The sequence below is a fragment of the Amaranthus tricolor genome, chromosome 1 (assembly GCF_026212465.1).
Source record: "Amaranthus tricolor cultivar Red isolate AtriRed21 chromosome 1, ASM2621246v1, whole genome shotgun sequence".
NCBI lineage: Eukaryota > Viridiplantae > Streptophyta > Magnoliopsida > Caryophyllales > Amaranthaceae > Amaranthus > Amaranthus tricolor.
The window spans coordinates 4,952,935-4,971,518 of record NC_080047.1 but is presented as its reverse complement, the minus strand read 5'-3'; the positions used below and the strand labels follow the sequence as shown (position 1 = coordinate 4,971,518).

The 18,584-nt window shown below is 33.6% G+C and overlaps 2 protein-coding genes across 3 annotated transcripts; one reads left to right on the top strand and one right to left on the bottom strand.

Moving 5' to 3' along the window:
• Positions 1-3,397: 3,397 nt before the first annotated feature.
• Positions 3,398-11,383, bottom strand: LOC130814187 (protein MLN51 homolog). Of its 2 annotated transcripts, XM_057680258.1 has the most exons (12): positions 10,433-11,383; positions 8,281-8,383; positions 7,932-8,137; positions 7,213-7,844; positions 7,006-7,128; positions 6,577-6,682; positions 5,474-5,596; positions 4,662-4,717; positions 4,521-4,566; positions 4,203-4,423; positions 3,952-4,038; positions 3,398-3,849 (listed from the first exon to the last, which is right to left on the bottom strand). In XM_057680258.1, the coding sequence occupies exons 1-10, from the start codon at positions 10,957-10,959 to the stop codon at positions 4,396-4,398; spliced, it is 1,950 nt and encodes a 649-aa protein (XP_057536241.1). In that variant the 5' UTR covers positions 10,960-11,383; the 3' UTR covers positions 3,398-3,849; positions 3,952-4,038; positions 4,203-4,395. The 2 variants fall into 2 exon arrangements, with proteins under 2 accessions (XP_057536241.1, XP_057536249.1); XM_057680266.1 differs by having other exon boundaries at positions 3,398-4,038.
• Positions 11,384-14,154: 2,771 nt separating this feature from the next.
• LOC130817670 (uncharacterized) lies at positions 14,155-15,207 on the top strand. The gene is made up of 2 exons (XM_057683544.1): positions 14,155-14,502; positions 14,597-15,207. The coding sequence occupies exons 1-2, from the start codon at positions 14,155-14,157 to the stop codon at positions 14,744-14,746; spliced, it is 498 nt and encodes a 165-aa protein (XP_057539527.1). The 3' UTR covers positions 14,747-15,207.
• Positions 15,208-18,584: the final 3,377 nt, after the last annotated feature.

Sequence of the window (18,584 nt, the reverse complement as noted above, 5' to 3'; positions counted from 1 at the left end):
GTTCCTTTGAAAGACGAACAAGGACCCACACAGGATCGGGCGTGAGGTTCTACCTCGATCAACTCGATCTACTACGAGCTGACCAGGTAACAACTTCACTACAACTTGTTTTGTAACTATCACATTGCGTAATTTATTAATCGAATTTTTATGTTTAGTTTCGATGGAACCCTTACCCCGCTGAGGCATACGCTGCATTGCCTCAGCACTCGGGCATATTGTCAGGGGCGTGGAGAGCATCTGTACCTTTGATCAGCTTCGACATAGTCGAAGTGCATCTCCCTGAGCGCGTACTGCGCCAATTTGGGATGGTACAGGGCATCCCGCCGCCATGTGACACAGAGGTGGAGCTCCATCACTCTCGCAAGGGTCGGGAGCCCAAGAACTGGCTCGAGATCAACATGCGCCATGTCGCTCGCTGGGAGCACAGGCTAGAGCTGCTTGCCCAAGGTGCGCCGATCGAGGCTGTAGGCGCACCTACTTCGGCGGATTACATGTCGTGGTTCCTCTCTATCACTCGTCGATGGATGACACCACGAGGTATCATGGCGGCAGCCCAGTACGCTCCCCCAGCACCGACGATGACACACTTTGTAAGTATTCTTCAACGTTGATTATTATCCATAGAACTTACACGTTATACATTTCATTAATACTTAAGTCATACTGCAGGCACAGGGCATTGCTTTTGTCATCAGCTTCTCCCAAGAGGAGCCTGTACGGGAGATTGCCCAAGGCATACTCCTAGGGACGCAGTTTCAACACTTCATTCCAGAAGTGACTGCGCCCGACACCACAATGTACGAGTACGGGTCATCTCCTCATCATGCCAATGTTCATCTTGAGGAGGTTGACTTAACGTGCCCGGACTACGGTGCCGGGTCCTCACAGGGTGCCACATCATCACAGTATCAATCACTTCCCCTACCCGAGCGTCATGCGACGGCCTCTTACTATCGTAGGAGGCGTCGTAAACCGTCACAGTTAGACATGGTACAGGAGGAGGATTAGCATTAGAATACTGTTTGTATATATTGAACATTAGTGACAATTTGTATATATTGAACATTTGTACATACTCAATATTTGTAGCATTTGGTCTTTTTTGTATAAATTGTAATATATATGTAGATGTATATACTTTTATCGTATTATCACACATTTATTATGAATGAAATGATGTTAAGTACTCAGACTTTTCGGCGATGAATCATTCCGCGAAGAATGCAGTATGAATTTAATCAAAAACAAACAGACAATCATATTCAAATAGGGAAAATGCTCTCGAAATTCAACACAATTTCATTCATGTTCAACGAATCCATATCAAATTACATAGTTCATTTGTTAAGTTAAACTACCGTCGCTAACTAAGATTGCTTCGTAAACTTTCTCATAATCCTTTTAGTCTCTTCTTTCCTATGTGTCATATCATCTATTTGTCTCTTTAGATTAAATACCTCATCTTTAAGCTCTTGTTTTTCCTTTTCAAGCCGTATTATTAAGTCTCTTTGCCATTTGGTACCCTCCGGAGCAATCCATCTAAAGTATGTGCATCCTAATCCTTCAACCAAGTAGAAAGGGCAAGCAACAAAATCACGCCCTGGATCGAAGTCGCTTCAATCTGTATTAATCTCAACTTCATAACCACAATCACAAAGCTTTTCAATACAATGCTCCTTTGACATCTACGAAACACATATAATATAGTAACGTAAGTAAACTTTCAAAAATGATATTAACATTTATAAATTGAGAGTAAGACTAACATAATACCTTATGTTACCTTTAAAAATTGATTCAATAGAACAAGATTGATGTAGATTAGATGTAATGAAGTAGGAAAATGATGGAATTATTTATAGAACATCATTACAACGACTATTTTCAAGTTCGTAACAGCTATTTTTCTAATTAACAACGGCTAGTTTAATTCGTACAAAAAAAAAATAAAAGCCATAAGTCGCTGTTACTAACAGCGACTTATGGCTTTTATTATTATTTTTTTTTTTTGTCTTTCGCTGTTAGTAACAACAATTTACACCAAGCCTAGGTTTGGATGTACGGACGCTTATTTTGAAAATTAAGTTTTCACGAAGCTTATTTTTAGAATTAAGTTATTAAATAATCTTATTTTATTCAAATTTTCTTTTTATTAAACCCACAACAAAACCCCTATGGCCCTATTATACATTCCCCAAATTTAAAGCTAAAAATCAAAAATTAAAATTTTTCTTTAATCATAAAAGTCTCATATTCACGATATATCTTATCAATTTTAAAACCCAAAAAATCTTAATTTCACAAATTGTAAATTGTAAACCATGTTTTTAAAATTAAAAGCCCCAAATATGCTATTTTTTACACCGAAATTGACTCAAAAATAACATAATTACACATATACCTTGAAGAAGCTTAAATTTATTTGTATTCTTCATGGTAGATCTCTTCTTTTTTTTTTCTTCAAAAACTCCCAAAATATATCAAAAAATTAAGCACTACGAGGTTTTTTCAGAAATAATACATAAATAAAAAAAATAAATAAAAATAAAAAAGAATGCATATCTAAAATAAACCTTATGGAATAGATATACTAATTATCCTTTTTGAAAGATACTACCATTCTACCAAGTAATCCATGAAAAAGGCAAGTATGTAGTAGCTTTCAGCAAAAGCTTTTGAATTGGCTCGATTTACCTTTATAGGATAATTCATTCTCAAATTTATTTTACAAGGTACACGTGACATCTTATTATTTTTCAGTTTTGATTCTCAAGCAGCCACGTGTCTAAGTGGTTGTTGAATTATTATATTATTATATTTATATTATATTATATAATATATATTCAATATTGTTTTAAATTATACATATCATATTTAATAGAGCACTTATTAACATATACAGGTTATTTGACAAGTTGAAATGAGAATTGAGAGACTTTTAAATAGAGATGATAATTGAGGGTGGGAATGTTATGAAACAATTTCAATCCCTTGTTTGGCATTGAAATGAAATTGTTAGTTGTTACTTTGTTATTAAAAACAAAGTTACCAAAATGCCTTTAATAAGAAGTTGACATCCAAGCCTCACCTTATCCTCCTTCCCCCAAGACATAAATATGTGGGACTTAAAACTTTGCTCCCATGAAACCATCTTATCGTGAAACGGGCTTATACAAAGAGCCTATTAGTAAAAAAAAAAACGTAAAAATCTAAATTTCAGCATGTACATGAAATGATTATTTATTTTCAAAAAGTTTGGGCTTACCCAATTAAAGTCGTCTCAATCAAAAATTAGTTGAAACTTTTGAGATACAAATCTTATTTTCATTCTCCTTGGCCAAACAAGATAGTTTTGCTATTATATACAAAAAAAATCTCATTCACATCCCTAAAGTCCCTCACAACAAACAAGGATCACAATCACATATATCAAATATCAAATATCAAATATCAATGTCCTCTTACATTGCCCACAAGTCACAAGGAAAGAGATTAACTCAAAAGCATAGGAAGAACACAAGCAGAAAAGATGCACACAAACGTCTGTCTCATCAAGCAGAAAACCAATTTGTAACAAAACAGATTGCCCTAATCGACAGTGATATGGCTACTGATTTTTTCCTTATAACCACATTTAACTCGAATGGACTAGAACAAAGAAAAGACCAAGAACAAATTACCAATAACCAACATTAAAGAGGAAAGAACAAAAATAATCTCAATATGTATACAGCAAATGCATATTGCACATTAGGTTTGGCTTTATGAACATCTTCATCAAACATTTCCTCAAAACAAGCCTTCTAATTGAAGGAGCTTCATCAAAACCAAGCCACCCGAAAAAACCTAAAAATCATACAAGCATGGAACACCAACATACTTATAATGCTATTATCAAAGGCAACAAGCCCAATCAATGAAAAAAATAGTTTGGTCCATAATTTATACCGTATGTCAAACAGAAAGCAACAAACCAACTCTTCACGGCAGTGATCTTCTAAACTGAAACAGCTTAAGCCGATGCACACCGTAAAACTGCAAGTGATCCAAAGACAAGTGAGAATATGATAATCACAGCTGAAACTTATAAGATCAAACATTATCCCATTTAGACCTTCAAATTCAACACTTTAGACTTAAAAGGTATGCAGTGTGATGAACTTCTACAATTCATGACAACCATTTTGGAAATAGCTCACCTAACATTTCTCTGAGACATGGAGGGCCCAATGTGGTCTCACACAAACGTGCGAGAGCACAACGGTTGTTAGAAAGGGAGCCCTATCATGAGGATGAATCGGGGTTCATAAGCCAACCACGCAGTATTTTCAATTCCAAGGAAACAACTTCCATAATCTTATTTAAACAAGGCAGAAACGTTCATTATGTACTTCATTGGCTAAAATTCATCTCCGAGTATCTGCAAACAACAAAGCCGGTAATCAATAAGATAACAAAACTAGAATTATCGATATAAATCAACCCAATTTATTTCACGGCAACAAAATTCTATCCACCTGCGAGGCTTAGTTTGTCTCTGACTAAACTCATCATTCGCCAGATCTGTGAACAAGCAAAATCATATCACAACTGAAATTTTCTAATACAAAAAGCTAACTGAAATTACGATCTAAAAACAGTTTTAGTTAAATACTTACCACATCTTTGCTGAGGCTTTAATTCATTATTAGGTTTACTGAGATTGTTATCCTTGCTGCAAAAGAAAGATAAGAATTACACTCAAAGCAAAACAACACACAGGCAGCACAAATATTTGAGCTCTTCTATCAATTTGGTCAACAAATGCTTAGCTGCACAGGTAATGCGGCATTTTTGGACATTGGGCAAACACACACAAATTCCTTAAGCCTCAAAAGGGAATCTTGAAAACATTGAATATATATGACGAGAAAAGCACTAGTGTATTGAAACAATGATTTTATCAGCATAAGCATAATCATGCACCAGGTTCTCATCCTCTACAACTTTCACAACTCAAACATTTTGTAGCATAACATCTCTTGGCCTATAATCTCTAAAACTTTCACACTCAAGCTACTCCATACGCACCTTGAAAAAGGCCTCAAACACCCAAATAATCCAATTATTTCCGAATTTCGCATGATCAAAAAAAGGCAACAATATGCATTTAGCACATACATTGTCAACGATTTTACAAAAGCACATATGATAAAATATTGTAAGCATGATGCCATGATCTACCAGACATGGTCTCAAAATCACAATAAGCCTTAGTTTATTTGCTAAAATTGTAGATGACAGAGAAAGGGTACAAAGTTGAACACCATCCTCCCATAGACTACATGAATAGGCTCAGTATACCACTTTATCACAATGGAAAATTTTAGACTTATCTCAATTCGTATTAAATACAAAATCGCTTACCGAAACAATAAAGTACTAGTAACAGTTTGATACGTAAACATAACCATTATGTACAAACACATACCTTGGGGCAGGAAGGGCAGACGTTTGCCCTGTTGGGTGGGTATTATAAGAACCATCAACAGCAATATAAGGTGGACAATATGATGCTCCCAAAGCACCTGCAGCACTTGCTAGTACTGGTAACCTAAATAAAACAAGGAAGACAGGGTAGACAAATCCAAAACAAATTAGATAGGAAACTGAAACTCTAAAAGGCAAAGAAATAACGCTCAAAATGCAAAATATTCTGGGATAGCACAAGCACAACAGTGATTACATGTATTTTTCATTATCATTAAATTTTTCAAAACTGTCTATATATAATTTTTAAATTTTGCAAAATTAATTTCATTAAATTAAGTTTTTTTTTTGATAACTCAACACTAGTCAACACATCAAGGGTTTTTTTTTTTTTTTTTGTCAGTCAAATTTTCAATAATGTACCATATATAATTTTTGAATTTTCTAAAATGGATTTTAACAATAGTGGTCTCAAGTAAAACTTTAAAACTACAAAAACTGACCAAATTTTGAAAAGGACAAATCGGATAAGAGTTGCTTTTGACCCATTTATTCTGATTTATACATGTCGGGTCATTTTTGAGTCATAGGTCAATATTTTTGGGTTATAACACCATGTTCGGGTCAAATCCAAATTTGACAAGTACTAAATAATAGTAAAAATTAAGAACATCTATGAGTAATATTGGATACATAAATTACATTGAGTATCATAACAAAGATGGTTTAGTTAACATATAAGCCAAATGCAGCCATTCATTCCTGATTAGTCAACATCTGTCTTTTAGGATTAAGCATAAATAATGAATATTGTTCCAAATTGATGCATCCCATTGCTTTTTTCACATATGATAACTCCTGAATTGTATCTCCTTCCTAACATTTCCCCACAATTATTCTTTCTCTCTCCTTGTCCGCTATAACTCTTTGCTACAATAACACGGTTCATCAATTTCGAACAAATGGGACTAGGAGTTTTAATAGCATTGGTAATGAAACTAAACGCTACTTTGTCCGTTAAAATTTAACAAATAACATGTTAATAAATGTCATTTATCTCACTGATCATCCTTGTGGAAGTGATGCGAAAACAAGAGTACATACCACGTCATTTCAGAATTTCCAAGACCGTTCGGTTGAGCAACATATCCAGGAAATGCCATCCCAACAGCAGGAATTCCACCACGATGCTGAGCTCCAAATTGCATGACTATATAAGCCAAAGAAACAATATTAAGAAAAGCTGACAAGAAAAAGAGAAATGAGAAAACAAAGACTTCCCGCATTCCTATTTACTTGCCATCAATGTGTGCTATTTACTTTGATAAGATAAAAACTATTTACATAAAAACCAAAAACAGAAAATATAGTTATAATGAAAGTATTCATTGATATGTATCAAACAAGATCCTACTTGATACAAAAAAAAATGATGCATAAATAGTATTTTCTATGCAAATTACGGAATAAAACTTGGGATATATTGGGCATCATTAAGTTTCAGTATGAATCACACCAACAAATATACTTTACCTGGGAAGAAAGCTGGAAGATTTGGATCACCATGACCAGTACCTACATTTCCACCTGGCGCCATTACTTGTCCACCACCATAAGCGAGCGCACCCCTCCCAATCGCCTGGGCACTTCCTTTGCCTTTTCCATTTACAGAAATCTCAGATTTACCAGGTCCCATAGGAAAATACAAGTTTTCAGTGACAAATGTATTTATCGACAAACCTGCTTTTGGTGGGGATGGAGTTTGAGAACCACCAAGAGGATGTTGGAAAAGTTGCTGACTAGGAGCTTGCTGAGAAGATTGACCTTGGCTTTGAACAGGAAGTCTCTGAGAAGCTTGAACTGCTTGTGAAGAAACTTTGTCAACTTTGTTATTTGTTTGAGGTTGAAATACGGCAGATCCAGATGGTGCTATACCCCTTCCATGTGGTCTAGATTGAGCCATCTGGTTAGCACCTACTGGTGGAGAAGCAGAAGTGGACAAGTGCATATTACTCAATGGCTTCACACTGGCCCGAGAAATAGAATCATCAATGTGCAACTTGTCCAAAGCCATGGAATCAATAACATTCTTCCCTCGCGTTAATGAAGTTGAATGTTGCATAGAAATGTTATGTTCCACAGCAAAAGAACGAACATTTCGGTTGTGATTACTAGCTTGTACCTCCACATCCCGAGTCAAGGGCATGTTGTCCTTATTGGATGAACCCGATGGATAAAATGGAGGAGAAGCAGAGCTTAGGTTGGAGGCAACTTTCTTAGCAGGAACTGGTTCATGCTCCAAATTTTGGTTTGCTGTTGCAGCAACTCTGCCAGAACCAGAATGTGAATTTTTATCTTGTGACTTTGCCGATCTGAGAAGCGAAACAAGTTCTATCATTATGCAATTTGAAAATCATAAAATGCACATGCACATATGAAAAAATTCAGAGAATTCTCACTGTTTGGTATGCTGTGGGAAAGCTTCACTCCTACTCTTCATAGCAGGTTGATATCTTCTAGGACCTCTGCCTCGCACATCCTTAGGAGGGGTAATCTGGTTGTAATTACCACCATACCCTCTCATCCTACCACCTCGAGCATATCCACGCTCTCCACCTCTAGCTTTCCCACGGCCACGATACAATCCTTTAGAAGACCTCCTTCTCTGATAATAATTATGATCAGCAGAAAAAAACATGAGAAAAGCAAATTCTTCAACATGGATAATTCTCCAAATGCAGCATGAGTTTGAACATGACATGAGAAGGGAGTATAAGGAAAATGGAAGGCCAAGAGAAACAAAATTACCTCATCAGGATGCCTGTCCTCGGTGTTCATTTCCTCAAATTTATCATGCCCCCACTTCCTATCATCTTTAGATTCCCACAATTTTCTACCACCAAAGGTTCTCCTAATAGGGTCAAGCGATTGAAAATATTAGTTTATAAACAATGAGAAAAACTCTAAATCAGAAATGCAACTCCATTTAGAATAACAAATGAAAAATAAACTTGTACACAAGCTAACATCAAAATCAAAACATACAATCTTTAAACTGTAATTTACAAAAGCACCAAGGTCTAGATGGTTTCACATGAGCACTAAATAAAGAGCACTGAAAACCGAACGAAATAGTCGTAACTTCACACAATAAAAAGTTCCTTCTCAAATTACAAAGCAAAGTATTGTTTCCCACCACTAGCAAAAAAGTAAAGGAAAAAGATCATCACCAAGTGAGAAATCGGGCCTCCTCTCCAGATAACTTTTAAAAGTCCTATCGAATATGGTCACATAAACCAGATACCAAGCTTTCACTACAATTGCAAACAAATGATCAACTATTAACAAATAGCAACCAACTAAGGTGAAAAATTAAACATCACTAGTCGACGAAAAAAACTAAGTTCAAATCTTCACCTCTCCGAGTCAGATGACAATAGAAGGCCACAGGAAAGTATGGCAGTACCAACAGCAAAAAAACTAACATTCAAAACAACTCTACTACGCCATATAATAGTTGGCATTTCATTTAAAAGGAAAATGGAAGTATATACAAAGCTCTTTAACTGCAAACGAATAAAAGTGAAGAACATAGAAAAGCAGAAACTACAATCATATTGGCAGGAGGGGGAAGGGATGTTTTGGGGGGAAGGAATGCACATGCTACAGTATGCTCAAAAACACTCCTTTATACATTTTCACCAACCTTCACCAATAGTTCTTATGTTCAAGAATTAATGAAACTCCCATCTCAAGAAAAAAAAAAGTGTTACTAACACGAAATACATCAAAAAGACAAACATGATTAAACAAGCATGTAAGAAACAGAATCAGAACAATTTTCAAATTAATTCTGTCTTTTTTGGCATTAGGTTGGAGATAATACCATAGAGTTACAAGTGTAACACTACTGAAATAAAAGTTTGAAATCCTCTTCATTCATTATTCAATACTATCCAAGTATCCAAAGTAGTTGTTAGAGTACCGTTTGTGGTTTGGTTTTTTCATAAAACCAAACCACCTAAATTTAATTCGATGTTCATTTTTCAATCCAAACCACATTTAATCACAATCCAAATCAAACCAAATTCTATGGTCCAAACAAACCAAATCATATCAGATTTTCAATAAAATAAATCTAAATGCAAACTAAATAATCAAAGCCAAAATATCAAATCAAAAAATTTGAAAAAATCACATTAGCATAAGTGAAGTTGAAAAATGAAGCTTAAACTTTTGAATAAAGGGTTACTTATGTTGAAGAGCATTCAAGTTTTTTGTTGGCACACCTACAAATCAACAAGCACTTAAGCTCAATTTAAAAGGTGAACTACTATTATAATTAGATTGGAATTTTGATTTTGAATTTTTAATAAGGTCATCCCTAATCCAAACCAAAAAAAATACTTTGCTTTTTAATTACTTGGGATTTTATTTTTTTCAACCTTATTATAAAAATTCAAATCATATTTCTTAATCAATTTAGATTGATTTCACTTGCAATTTTTATCCGAAAACCCCATCCAAAACAAAAAATCACTATAACTAGTAAATCAAAACTTAATAGGTTCACAAGTAGGAACATAAACCATAAAAAGAACCTAAAAATCCCAAGTATCTAACTTATCAAACAAATCAACATCACTCTCCCAGATTCCACACTATATCACATTCTAAAGTTTTAGACTTTGGATTCCAATAATTCTCAACACCGCAATCCCCAAAACCCCAAGAATGTTCCAATTGTCCCCCACAACAAATCCAATTTTCACAATTAAATTAACATAAACGAAAACCAAAAACGTATAAAAACCACAATATATTTAGTATATATAGTACATGTATGGAAAAGGAAGGAGAATTTATGTGGGCAACTATTGTATCGGATCATGTAACCAACCGGATCTTTGGAAATAAAGGCTTTTGCATAGTTGCGGATACTAAAAGGGAAACAAAGTACCTATGTTTACCAGCAGCATTATCTTTGAAACGATCATCATGCATATAAAATGCACCAGAAGTAGGAACAGAAAACGGCTCATTCTCCTTCTTTTCTTCTCCACCTTCACCCTCTCCATAACCTTGCTCCGCGTATTGGCCCTCGTCCTCTTCTCCCACAGACTTTGCCTCCAAAACCTCCTCTTCACCCTTCGCATCAACACCACCACCGACACCGACATCTCTCTCTTCTTCTTCATACTCACGTTCACCAATCACTCTCTTTTCTACATCATAAACTTCCTGCTCATCATAATACCCTTCATCATCCTCTTCCTCTTCCTCTTCCTCTTCCTCTTCATCATCATACTCAGCCGCAGCTCCTTGATCATCCGAATCAGCATCGGAATCAACGATTCCAGATGGTCTCCTCCGTTCATCCTCGCAATCCTCATCGTCGCTCGCTTCTCTCCTTCGCATCTTCAAAGACATCTTGGCTTCTTCTGGATCACTCTCATACTCTGTCTCTTCTTCAGCTTCTCCCGTCATCTTCTCAATTGTTATTAAACCCTAACGCTTCACAATCAAAGTGAAATCTCTCCCGTAATCGAAACCCTAAATTGTTTAATCAAACGAACAAACGAACCCTAGATATTTTTCCCCCTTTTTTCGGCTTCGTAGGTGAGAGAAATAGGGAAAGGTTGGTAATGAATTCTGATGATGATGATATTGATGAGGATGATAATTAGAAATTTTTACATGGGTGGGGGGCAATTCGTCAGCAACAAATCGGGTAAAGAAAGAGATTGGGTCTTTGATAGAGGCTTTCGGAGAGGGACGAACGTTTGGAAAAGCTTTTTGATTGGTTTACTTTGTAGCGGTTTATTATGGTTAAAGAGAAGTCTTGCTAAACAACAGGTAATTTGTAAATTTAACAAGTCATTCTTATGTTGTAGGTAGGATTTGATATGATGAGTGTTTTTAAATTTTAATTTATATTTTTTGATTTTATTTATTTAATTATTAGTTTTTTTGTCTTTTATGGTGATTTACAAATCACGGTTATTAATTAAGAAGTATTGATTCTTAAATGAGACAAACTAATGGTCATCATTTCTTTGGGTCGGCCAATATATATTTAGTGTTTTAACACAGAGACTTGTATGCGACCGTTTTATGCGTGAGATAAAAAAAATATACTTGTTGAATTCAAGTGTTAAAACACCCACTTTAAGACTAAAAAGGTTAAATCTAACACTTAAAACTCATATTTCAAGCCTCAAATTTTCTTCTTTAGAAGCTTAATTTAATTTTTTAACTATTGCCTTCAATGCTTAAAACATCAATTTCCACCACTTAAAATGTCAATTCTAACTGTTAAACCCCTACCCCAACCTTAATTTTATATTTTATTTATCTACTCCAACTGTAAAATATCCATTTCAAGACTAAGAATGTCTATTTTTATGATTTAAACTTTGTCAAATTCAATACTTAAAATCTTTATTTTAAGGTCTAAAGTGTCTATTTCAAGGTACAAAATGCCTAATTGAAGTTTGAAAATGGCAACTTTAAAATTATGAGCTAGACCTATGAGTAGTCGAAGATATGTGGTCGTCTCACAAGAGATTTGTTGGTGTGTTAAAGTAATCAAATATGAAGGGAACGATTAAAAAAATTGACTAATCATATGGGCTTGTCTAATGGTAAGACGGAGTCGTTGGTTAAAACTTATAAAAAACAGTTACTCTTGTGAGAGATCGTATCTTAAAGAGACGACCTTAAAACAAGAAACTTATTTTCTTATTTTCTCTTTGAGTTGTATTGATTGGGGGCCATATATATAATATATCTTTCAAAGTGATCAACTCTTATAATAATTTGTGATTAAAAAATATTAGTGTTCCGCAAAGTAGCGGGGACCGTTCAAGGGCATAATATTAGCATCTAAGAAACTTAGGGGCCGTTTTGTTGGGGATAATAATCAAATGGAAAGAGAATGGAAATACCCCATTCCCTTTGTTATTGTTTGTTTGTCACTTTCTATCATTCCCTTTCCCCCATTTTAGTTTTAGGTTTACCCCAAACTATTATACCCTCATTCCCCACCCCCCTACACTTTCCCATTCCATTCCCCCCTTCATTCATCACCTTCTCCTCTCGAACCCTACGTACGCTGCTGCTGCGCCTCCTCCCTCAAGTTCTCGTCTCTTCCTCACGCCTCCTTCCTCAAGTTGTTGCGCCTGCCGCCATTGTTCGTATCATTCTTCTTTTCAATCTCGATTTTGCTGCCGCCATTGTCAAATGTAAGTTATTCTTGCTGATTTGAATCTCTTTTCTCTTCACTCTTTTTCCTAATTTCTGCTGCTTTTTTGATGGATTGGAATTCATATTCGTGTTCTTGATGAATCTCTATTCTACCGCCATTGATGAAAGCCTGCGTTTTCGGTTCTTATTGTAATTTCGGTTCTGCTGCGTTCTTGTTCTACCGCCATTGTTCTTGTTGTTTTAATGACTTATACTAGCATTTGAATTGTTGAATTGTTCCTAATCTCTGAGTCAAATGAAATTTCTGTTCGAGTGAATGAACTTGCATCGAAGATTTCTGTTCCTAATCTCTGGATTTCTGGGATTAATTGGATTTCTGGGTTCAAATTGAAGTTGGATTAATTGTAATTGAGTTCAAGTTGCTCTACATAGTTTTGTTGCTTGATTGTATTTTGATGGGTTTAATTGGATTCATTGATTTCTTAATGATTAAAGATTTGCTACATGAAAAATGAGTTGTACTAGTCAATGATATGGTGTTATTGATGTTCATTTCTACAGAAAATGGCTCGCATTGGTACTTCTTTGAAAAGGAAGAGAAATTGGGACTTTATTCGGTTCATAATTACTATGATTAATTGTGTTGTGTTACTACATTTGATGTTGTACTCGATGAGAAAAACTATATACGATTCCCATTATCTTAAGCTTGATAAAAAAAACTAGGAGAAAAATGAGATTGCACAACTTGAATAGAATGATTAGAGAAAGTGACACTTTGTGTAGGAACTATCTTCGTATAAATCGATACACATTTGGTATACTTTTAGAGATGGTTAGAGATATTGGTGGATTAAATGAAACAAGAAACACATGTTTGGAAGAGATGGTTGCGGGTTCCTTATACACATTAGCTCACCATAAGAAAAATAGAATGATGGGTGCACATTTTTATAGAAGTGGTGAAACTATTAGTAGACAATTTCATGCTTGTTTGTTAGCAATCTTAAAGTTACATGCTATTCTTCTTAAGAAACCAACACCAATACAAGAGGATTGCAACGATGAAAGATGGAAATATTTCAAGGTAAATAAAAACCAACACTTTAATTTGAGATAAAATAGAGAGACTATTACATAATTTAAAGTGATATTGTTTGTTTTGTAGAACTCATTAGGTGCCCTTGATGGTACAATGATTCTAGTGAATGTTCCTTGTGAAGATCGATCCAAATATCGGACTAGAAAAGGTACCCTTGCTATGAATGTATTAGGAGTATGTTTACCCGAGATGGAATTTATATATGTCTTACCTGGTTGGGAGGGATCGGCACACGATGGTCGGATTCTTCGAGATGCTATTTCTAGGACTAGAAAATTTCCTTTGTTTACTTGTATTGAATATGGTTAATTTCATTTTTATATACATGCAATTTTGTTTTTACTATGATTAATATGGTTCAAATGTTATAGAGGATGGATGAAAGTAGTGCAAGTGGAGGTGGAAGGGGAAAAAACAAACGATTTTGGACTGCTCAAGAAGATAAAGTTCTTGTGGAAGCATTGTCAGAGCTAGCTGTTGATCCTCACTGGAGGTGTGATAATGGATTCAGAAGCGGCTACATGGTTCGCTTAGAGGAGGTCATAGGTAAGGGTCTTCCTAGTTGTGGTTTGAAGGCTCTGCCACACATTGATTCTCGACTTAAGACACTTGGAGCCAAGTTTAGGGCTATTTCTCAAATGTTAAATACAAGTGGGTTCGTTTGGGATGATGAAAAAAAAATGGTTTCTGTGGACCGGGCTGTTTATGACGAGTTTTGCAAGGTATGATAACCTTTGTAAGGTCATTTTAATTATGTTTGAGATAGTTTGATGATGTTGTATATTTGATCATTTTGAGCATTTTTTGGTTTTTCAGAATCATCCGAATTGCAAAAACTTGTTTGGAGTTTCATTTCCGCACTATCATGAACTCATGAATGTTTATGGCAAGGATTATGCTACTGGAAAACCAGCTGAAGATTATGTTGAAGCAATCAAGAATTTGCAAAATGTTGCCCCTCCATAGGTTACACTTGATTCAAGTGACGATGAGGGAGTTGCTGCTAGTGGTAATGCCACTCAGACTGTTACTTCTCCTCCTGCAAAAAAGATGAAGACTGAAAAACTTCTAAAAGAAGTAAGAGAGGACATGGTGGTGATGGAAGTTCTAATGAATTGACTAGCTTACAAGCATTCATGAAAGACATGAATGTTCTTCGTTCCACTATGGCAAATGTGATGGCACGCACTGATGATCGTGAGCAAAAAATAGTTGAAAAGACTGAGCAAGTGCTAGAGGAACTACTCTCTTTTAATTTAGAAGGTGTAACTCCTAACCAAGTTTTTGAAGTGGCTAACATTCTAACCGCACAACCAAACAAGCTCATGATATTTTCAAAGTGTCCCCATGCTTTGAAAAGTGCTTATGTTAAGAGTCTTCTTGGAGGAATTGGAAATAGTAATGCTTAGATCTTATGTTGTGGTTTCATGAATGATTTTGAATTAGGTGTTGTTCACAAACTACTACTTTTGGCATGAATTATGTTGTGGTTTCATGTAATCAATCGAGCTAAAAAGATTTTATTTAGAGTTATGTTTTTTAAAAATAAGTTTTTCAAGTTTATCATATAGTAACTAGTTATTTTTGGAAAAAATATAATTTGATTCCTTAACTTGAACCAAACAGCCACAAAGGGAATCAATGAACAGTTCATTCCGTTTCCTAAACACAGCCAAGCGACTAGGCTAATTTAGGGGAATTCATTCATTTCTCCTTCATTCCCTTTCCTCATTCCATTCCGATTCCCTTGTGCGAACTAAACGGCCCCTTAATAAATATTAATACTGTAAAAAAATTAAAATAAAAATATTTATAATTTGCACGCAATTAACAAAAATGTATTTTATTTAGAAGACTCCTTGATTTGTAAAATTGTAACTCATTACTTTATTTTTAATTCAAATGCCCCTTTTCATTTTTGTTACTAGGTATGTCAAAAAAAACATTATATGTATTGCTTCCATCTGTTTTATACTCGTATGTTTTTCTCAAATAAGATTTACGAATTTTAATGTCAAATTTTGACTATTATTTATCATCGATCTATATAAAAAACATAATTATGTGGCTTGATAGATTCATCTCAATAAATATTTCTAAATATCAACTTTTTAGATTTTTTAAATACTTATAATTAAAATTATTTGATTTAATGGGAAGAACAAATGAAAATAGAGGGAATATATTTTTTTGCTAATCATCCAAAGTTTTGCAACGTACTGTTCTCATTTAGTCATACTACTATTAAAATTTAATTAAAAAAATTAACAAATAATTTTAAATTCACTAAAGAAAATTAAGTATTTAAAATTAATTAACATGAGTAAATTACATTCAGATTACTAATTTTTCCAAACAGTAACACTTTTGGTAGCAAGTTATACCCACAACTAAGATAATATACACTATATAATACCAACACAATTTTTTTTACTATATTAGTACGAGCTAATAAAATATTTCAATGAAAAATTAGGAAAATTTTTTTTTTATAATCTTGAGTATTTGACTTTTCTATGTGGTAGACAAATATTTATTAAAAATTTTTATGGTGACAAAAGCTTTCTACTTTTTCATTTGGTAAACAAGAGGCTAAATTATTTATTCAGTTAAGTACTAATTTTGAACATATGTTTGAGAAGTGTGCCCCATAATGGTGATCGTGATGTTTGTTTTTATGAAAATACTCTTTGCCAAAGGTATTAATAACGTAAATTAAAAAAAAAACATTAACATTTTAGGGTCACATCACATAAAAAAAAAATTGTCTACCAAGTGAAAAAACAAAAAATTTAGGGTTACAATATGAAATTTTCAATAAATTATAAATACTTATAGCTTGAAGTTGTATGCATGATATTATATTTTTTATTTAACAATTAATTATAAAAATTTAATTCATGTAGAATATTTCATACCAAATGATTAAAAACATTCATTATTTATCTTCTCTTATAATTATATGTTATGTCATTTTTTTGTCGTATTTCATAACTCTTTAGACTTAATTAGAACTTCAATGAAAGATATTTACTTTAGTATGATGATGCTTATTAGAAAAGTTATTTATTTAAGAAAATTTTCTTAATGCATGTTATTCGTAGGTTACATCATCATGTTGATACCGAAAAAATGTAATTAAACAATTTTAAGAATGATGGCTTAAATCAAGAGCATCCACTAGAGAAAGTGCACAAAATTAATGTCTTAACTGCCTTATTGTATGGTATTGAACAAAATGTAAGAGGTATATGAATGATATGAATGAGTTGCACGTCTATGGAAATTCAACTAGGATAAAACTAATTGGGAACACTAAATTTGTATTATAAGCCATTAGTTATCTCTGCCTTCATTATTGTTGGTCTCTTATAATTGATATATAATTTTCATTTATTTATTTATGTTAGTTGACTTGATTTCTTCGCCTTGTCATTTATTGTCATAATTTGTTACTTATCTTGTCTTGCTATTGTTGTGTTTTTAGGTATTTTTTGAGTTAAGATTATCACTAGTTGCTACCTCCTTTGAAGTCTTCTAGCCCTTCCCATACCCCGATGATGATGAAAATTTCTAATAGTTTTTCTTGTAAATAGTGATTGCTATTTTTATTGGGCCGTCCTATTGTAACATATATTTTCAAAAGTGATCACTTATAAGCTAAAAGTTATCATTTGTAATCATAAAGTGATTACTTAGAAAAATAAGTTGATTATGCTTACTGATGTAAAGGCTAGTTTTTTGAAAGTTCAATTTTGTTTCACCGCCCAAATCCATTATTCGTCTGATAATTCATCTCTCTGTTCATCAAAGTTGTTCCCATTTGTCATTTTTTGTCGTTTATTTGTTGTTCCTCTAAAAATACTTTTGTTTATATCATAAACATTGAACATAATTAACCTTGTACATCGTCATTTTAATATTTTATTAATGATTATGATCTCTACATATTTTTCACTAAATTCATTTTAATATTTTAAATTAGTTTTGGGCCCCATATGTTTCACAAACTTTATTTCAATATTTTTTTAATAATTGTGTTCCTATATTCTTTCACTAATTTTATTTTATCATTTTTTAATATTGATGGTCCCACGTATTCTCAATTAAATATAAAATTTGTATCTAATAAAATAATACATTCTCACCATATAAAATATTCAAATTTTAAATTCACGTGAATATTATTTGTGGAAACAATTTGAAATGCACAAATTCTTGCATGAGACGGTCTCACCGTAAGACATGCTTCATACTTGAGTTAAATATTAATAGAAACTTTTAGCTTATGGATTTCTTGTTTTGAGGTCGTTTCACCGTGAGACGTTAGACGGACTGACATATTTTTTTTTGTGAATGGGCAAAATTTTTTACTATTAGGCTATTTAATTCAAGTATGAAGCATGCATTACAGTGAGACTGTCTCATACAAAATTCACTAATTCTTAAATGAGACGATTTCACGGTGAGACTATCTTTATTGAGTTGGGCCAATTCATCACTTATAACGTTAAAGTGATCACTTATAATTTTAAGAAAAATATTTTTTATAGTTTATGGTGAATACTTATAACCTTAAAACGATCACTTACGATTTTAAAGTAATCAATTAAAGAAATGGGCAAATATATAGGCCCGTCTAATGATGAAACTATCTCATACAAGACGAGCTGTACAAAATCACAAAAACTTGGGTGAGACCGTCTCACTTGTGAGACGCGTCTTATTGGCTGGACCAATTATATATATTTTATTGACTTTTTTAAAATTAAAATGTCAATTTTGAAGATTTAAAAGACCAATT